This window comes from Agrilus planipennis, unplaced genomic scaffold, assembly GCF_000699045.2.
Source record: "Agrilus planipennis isolate EAB-ADULT unplaced genomic scaffold, Apla_2.0 scaffold100, whole genome shotgun sequence".
In the NCBI taxonomy this organism is placed as follows: domain Eukaryota; kingdom Metazoa; phylum Arthropoda; class Insecta; order Coleoptera; family Buprestidae; genus Agrilus; species Agrilus planipennis.
The window spans coordinates 519605-526744 of NW_020442469.1; the positions used below are offsets into that span (position 1 = coordinate 519605).

Sequence of the window (7140 nt, forward strand, 5' to 3'; positions counted from 1 at the left end):
TAAGTCATGTTTTTACATTATTTTCTAGTACGCTACTGTCCTATCTGTATTAATACTATAATTTACGCCTACTGAAAGCTTATTTGTGTATCGGTTCCAAGTGACTTACCCAAATAGGTCATAAATGGGCAAATACCTGCGCGACCGCTCGCCATCTTCCTTCGTCGGACCTGTACTTCTTTTCCTTATTGGTTTCCAAGGTGTTGTTTGTTCTCTTACCTTTTCCAATATCTCATATTTCATCGTCCGCATTTAACGCCACATCTTCCAGCTTTTTCTATTTTCCCCCTTCGACTATCCATGTTCCACACCTATACAGAGTCGTGCTCCAAACATATAATTAACTGTAACTGTTCATCTTCACGGAATCGATGCTAGGTTGCATACCAATTTGCAATTCTCGGACGTAAGCTTTATCACCTTTGGTATAATATCACTAAACGGTTCAATGGAGGTACCAATTTACTTATTGGATTGGATTGTAAAACGTAACGCAATATCTCATTATATGTATGGAGGTTTATGTGAAACCCATCTGAATGACTTTTAGTGGCTTTTAATTTAATTATTGTATTTTGTTCCAGTCATTCCAATCGAAATTATCATTCGGCGCTAAAGAAATCGTTGCAATAAATTGCTCTTGGTGCAAAGTGGCTTTCCACAACAAAGAAACTTGTTTCGGGTCCCATCGTATGGAAGAAGCATGTAATTTAGGTAAGCTCAAACGGATTGAATCAATAAATCAAATTGTCAAACAAACAGCGTAACGGAAATTCAATATTCTTGTGAGGAAATGTTTTTACTTCCGACATTATTTTTTGTGGTTTGTTTCAGGTGTACATAGCAGTATTATAGTTCCTCCTTCGTGGATTATCAAGTTACCTGGCAAAGGGAACTTTAAATCCAGCCTTAGGAAATCTTCGAAGAAAAATTCGTCGAGCAAACGACGGAATAAAGAAAAGGTACTTTGGGATACTTTCTGTCTGTTTTTTATACTGAAATAGAAGCCAAAAGCCATTTTTTGCATTTTACAACGTATTCAATCGAAAACAACTTCGTCTCCTTCAATTATGCCCTTCACAAATTCATATTTTAACATTTGTTTGTTTCTTTTATAGGATAAGGACCATAAAGCATTTGTAATCAAGCCTATACCATCAAAAACAGTTACGCCTGTGATAGTATTTATAAATCCCAAATCAGGGGGCAATCAAGGTACTAAACTACTGCAGAAGTTCCAATGGCTACTCAATCCCAGACAGGTATTCCATTATTTAAGAACTATATCAAATACTCACGGCAAGTTTTATTACTACTACTACTTATGTTCTGTTGCTATCGTTTCTCATCCTTTTTTTATTGATCGTCCTGCAAACATGCATAAAGGAGCATAAATTTAAAGATAAATGCTAGGACATTACTTATAGTAAAAACGAAAATATAGATCCCTGTAGGATTATTATTTGTTGTTAGGTGTTTGACCTAACACAAGGTGGACCCAAGATGGGTTTGGAACTGTTCAAGAAGGTGCCGAACCTTCGGGTTTTGGCCTGTGGTGGTGACGGTACTGTTGGATGGGTCTTAAGTGTCATCGACCAAATCGGCATATCTCCAGCTCCAGCGGTTGGAGTTCTTCCATTAGGCACTGGCAACGATTTGGCACGAGCATTAGGATGGGGAGGGGTAAGTCTCTTATAAAGTTCTTCAATACTTTTCGTTTTTATTTCGCATTATTTAAGGATGAATGTTGGGTAAAATGTAAGAACGATCCAAAAAAATATTTCGGGGTTTATATCTAAGTATTTTCATAAAATTAAAATAAACAACATACTATAGACTTGTTCATTGCTAATTTCTATCTAAAAAAAATAAAGAATATGCTACTCGGTGGGTTTTGATGAACATTTTTATCAACCAAGGGGGATAGGTTATGATGATTTTTATGGAAACGGTTTTGCTCATAACTCCATACTTTGAGCTTGGATTTGGATACCAATTATAGGTATAAAGGTCCCTGTACTATCAAACTAAATCTGCTGTTTCCGAAAGATGATGACGTATGCAATTAATATTTACTTAAATCTATCATTTAATCAGCTGCAGCTTGATTTATCTGAATTCTATCTGAACTACAGATGGGATGCCGAAGTGATCATACAAATCCGAAATTGTGATCCATATTTAACAGTTTCAATAGAACATCATACAAGAACATATTGTGTAATAATTCAGAAATAACTCAAAAAATCTTTGAAGGTTTCTTTACTGCCGATTTATTGGTTGAAGGAATCGTTTGAAAGCAAGTACCAGACTTAAAATAAAAATCAATAGAAGATTCATTTTCAATGAATGGGTGCAGTTCTTTTGGGTTTGGTTGGACACGCACCTCCATTCCTTCCTGTCTTGAGTCAAACATCAAATTTCCGGAAAACTACAAAACCTTTCATCTTTTAATTATTTGGGAATAGTGAACTAATGTATAGATCTCTAACTTTTATGCCCTACCATTCTATCTCTCTGTTTTCTTTGTTCTCATGTATTCTAATATCTACTCATTTTTCTTACCTGTATCCATGGTATTTTCATCTTCTAACTTTTATTTTCAGCCCTGCTATACCACGTTTTCTATCTTCATTTATCTGACTTCCCAGATATTGAAAATCGACTACTAGTTTCCCCTAATTTTTTAAAACTCATAAAATGAGAAAATTTGTACGATAAAAATGAATGTTGTTGCTTATCAGTATTCTGTTCCACCTTTCTGCCTCTTTTTCCATACAGATACATAAATAGGAAATACGGCTATCCTTTATCCTATCTTTATGGATATTCTACATAAGGGGACAATGAACACAAAATATCCACATAGAATGAATAGTATGTAATATTTCCGCGAGCATTTATTCGTTTTAGACTGTTCAGTTTCCTCTGCAAGCTTGCCGAAGACGAGCGTTGGTTGATAAAAACGGTGCCCTCGAGGTTGAAATGTGTCAGTTTATTAGGGTTCTCGTTCTTATCCCCGTTCCGGAAAATGAAACGTTGGTTAGGCACTATTCATCTTTGACAGGCGATAATCCTTGATTGAGTAGTGTTCGTAGAAATCTTGCTCACTTTTGAGTTACACTTGAATAAATGGTCAAAACCAGTTCAGATTTACGTCAATGTGTTTTGTAACAAATACGTACCTGGCAAGCTTGATTTTGTTTTACCAGATTTTCATATTTGAACTGTGGATTAAGAAAAATGACAGTAATACAGAGTCTTCCAAAAAATGTCATCCGATTCTTGAAATATATTTTCCTTTTTATTTTTCAATCCAATAAAGAAAGTAAGGCGCCATATAACAAACAAAAATAAATACTCAGTGATCCATTTTTAATTGAAAAGTTCTAGTAACTATCAGTTCTTAATTTATATGAAAACTAGGTTTTATCATAGGCCCAGTTGATTTACCGGACGCCAAATGCAACTCATTTCAAACAATTAGAAATATGCCCCTTCCTTTTATCTGGATGAGCCTTGATAAATTTCAAAGTATTTCTGTCTTGCTNCTCCATACTTTGAGCTTGGATTTGGATACCAATTATAGGTATAAAGGTCCCTGTACTATCAAACTAAATCTGCTGTTTCCGAAAGATGATGACGTATGCAATTAATATTTACTTAAATCTATCATTTAATCAGCTGCAGCTTGATTTATCTGAATTCTATCTGAACTACAGATGGGATGCCGAAGTGATCATACAAATCCGAAATTGTGATCCATATTTAACAGTTTCAATAGAACATCATACAAGAACATATTGTGTAATAATTCAGAAATAACTCAAAAAATCTTTGAAGGTTTCTTTACTGCCGATTTATTGGTTGAAGGAATCGTTTGAAAGCAAGTACCAGACTTAAAATAAAAATCAATAGAAGATTCATTTTCAATGAATGGGTGCAGTTCTTTTGGGTTTGGTTGGACACGCACCTCCATTCCTTCCTGTCTTGAGTCAAACATCAAATTTCCGGAAAACTACAAAACCTTTCATCTTTTAATTATTTGGGAATAGTGAACTAATGTATAGATCTCTAACTTTTATGCCCTACCATTCTATCTCTCTGTTTTCTTTGTTCTCATGTATTCTAATATCTACTCATTTTTCTTACCTGTATCCATGGTATTTTCATCTTCTAACTTTTATTTTCAGCCCTGCTATACCACGTTTTCTATCTTCATTTATCTGACTTCCCAGATATTGAAAATCGACTACTAGTTTCCCCTAATTTTTTAAAACTCATAAAATGAGAAAATTTGTACGATAAAAATGAATGTTGTTGCTTATCAGTATTCTGTTCCACCTTTCTGCCTCTTTTTCCATACAGATACATAAATAGGAAATACGGCTATCCTTTATCCTATCTTTATGGATATTCTACATAAGGGGACAATGAACACAAAATATCCACATAGAATGAATAGTATGTAATATTTCCGCGAGCATTTATTCGTTTTAGACTGTTCAGTTTCCTCTGCAAGCTTGCCGAAGACGAGCGTTGGTTGATAAAAACGGTGCCCTCGAGGTTGAAATGTGTCAGTTTATTAGGGTTCTCGTTCTTATCCCCGTTCCGGAAAATGAAACGTTGGTTAGGCACTATTCATCTTTGACAGGCGATAATCCTTGATTGAGTAGTGTTCGTAGAAATCTTGCTCACTTTTGAGTTACACTTGAATAAATGGTCAAAACCAGTTCAGATTTACGTCAATGTGTTTTGTAACAAATACGTACCTGGCAAGCTTGATTTTGTTTTACCAGATTTTCATATTTGAACTGTGGATTAAGAAAAATGACAGTAATACAGAGTCTTCCAAAAAATGTCATCCGATTCTTGAAATATATTTTCCTTTTTATTTTTCAATCCAATAAAGAAAGTAAGGCGCCATATAACAAACAAAAATAAATACTCAGTGATCCATTTTTAATTGAAAAGTTCTAGTAACTATCAGTTCTTAATTTATATGAAAACTAGGTTTTATCATAGGCCCAGTTGATTTACCGGACGCCAAATGCAACTCATTTCAAACAATTAGAAATATGCCCCTTCCTTTTATCTGGATGAGCCTTGATAAATTTCAAAGTATTTCTGTCTTGCTCATTCTATTCGCGTGGGTTTTCTCAAGGTCACATCTTTAACCGTTTGAAATGAATTGTAAAACTAATTTTTTTCTATCCCTCGGGAAAAGCAGTTTTTTTCTGGATGACTCTATGTTCCTTCCTCTACCCGTGACAATGTGTGTACAAAATCTCATTATGATTGGTTGAGTAGTTATGGCGTAAAATCGTAACAAACAAACAAGCTCACATTCGTATTTATAATATTAGTTAGGACAACAAAAGAAAAAGTTTGTACTACATTTTAACTCCAGAAGTATTCAATGTGAATGTAGATCAGATTTTTAATAAATAATGTTTCTAACTAATCAAACTGTGATCAGTTCGAAATGTCGACAACTTCTAAACACAAAACGAAAGTACTATTTGGCTTTTAAAAATATAATTATAATCCACTTAGATTCAAACAGAAACTCTAGAACCTGGTACTTCCATACAAACAAAGACAAGTTTTCAACTATATAAATTTATCCCATTCGTTCATGTTTCTGCTAGTATTCAATTTACTACATAATACAAAACGTATATATATGTCTCATGCATCTACATAAGCATTATTACTTCTTAGCAACGCAATTTAAAACAATTTGCGTTTCTACGAGAATTATTACATGAAAACAGATATTTCTTTTCTTTGCATAAATTTACAGAATTTTAACCATTTTGTTGGTTAAACTCAAGTTTTAATTTATCTGTAAGATTGAATTGGGGTTTTCACCCAGGAGTCGGTTTAATAAATAATACGTAATAAAAGTAGCAAAAATATATGTATAACGAACGCACTTACTACTAGATCACATCAACGAAGAAAAATTGTGGTCTGAACCCATCTTTATCGTTCACATCAAAATGGCTAAACCGGTTTCCTGAACTAACTGTTAAGGGACTAAAATATAAATTTAAATTTGTTTCCAAATATAAATACGACCGCTGAATTAATTTTGATACTCAAGATATAACTGCAAGATTTGTGTCGAACAGGAGAACTGAGATTATGGATTTAGCGTCCTTGCGGGAGACAGCCTTTGAAGAGTGAAAATTAGGATTCTGCCACATGAACATAATATTGTTTTGACCAACTTGATGATCTATCTTAAAGTGATTTGCGCGCATGGATTTCGTATGTAAATGTCATACGTTTGTAGGGAATTTCCCAAATATTATAAAATATTGTCAAACGAGAGAAAGCTATAAATCAAAGCGGTGAATAGGCGGAAATATTGATGACAGAAAACTTTTTTTAAGTCAATAGAAAACATCGGTTCAATGGCGCCGTTATTTTTCTAAATTGTGGCTTTGCCAAAACTTTCAGTTTTTCTACGGACAAATTACTTATAGCGATTCATAATAGCATCGAGCAATTTGACCATACTTTTACGAACGAATGGCGCAAGTGGCGATCGATACGCCGCAGAGGCATATTTTGATAACAGCGACAAACTACTAGGTACTAGAACAATATATCCATCAGTAACTAAGCATTAATTTTGAAAATTTAAATTCAAGAGTGTACATGTTGCTCGGTGTCGATGTGTTTCGTTATTTGTATATTCTTTGTCGTGGTTTTGGTTTGTATTTATTTTTCGTTTTATGTCTTTATGTTCTGATTTCTGTTGCAAATATGTAACATCAAATTGTGCTTACAAACAACTTTCGGTCCTCTTTGTTACAACCTTCAAGTAGGTATCAAACGTTGGGAAAGTCCAATTCGCCAACTACATCACGTCGGGCTTTCTCTGCGTTGACCAAGAGATCCGTTTACTTTAGGGGCGTTACCTATTCTTGTGCAAACTATTTAAGTTGTGATTTAAGTCCGGTCCGTCTGCCTTGGTCCAAGTTTTTCTGTGGTTTCCTTGGATCACTTAGGCAAATGCTGAGGCAGTAATATTCCACAGATAATCTTTCATTCTCTTCTGTCTTCATTTCGTCCGTCTCATCTTTCTCACCCGAACCACCACCCACCCATTCCCACGATTCCTGAAAG

General features: G+C 34.4%; 1 protein-coding gene across 1 annotated transcript in view; it reads left to right on the forward strand.

Moving 5' to 3' along the window:
- Positions 1–7140, forward strand: part of LOC108736187 (eye-specific diacylglycerol kinase) — a 275242-nt gene that overhangs the window by 227526 nt on the left and 40576 nt on the right. Inside the window, exons 5-8 of the mRNA XM_025981393.1 lie at positions 585–714; positions 835–962; positions 1119–1262; positions 1474–1683. Of these exons, the coding sequence (XP_025837178.1) occupies positions 585–714; positions 835–962; positions 1119–1262; positions 1474–1683 (612 nt within the window). The remainder of the gene's footprint in view (positions 1–584; positions 715–834; positions 963–1118; positions 1263–1473; positions 1684–7140) is intronic.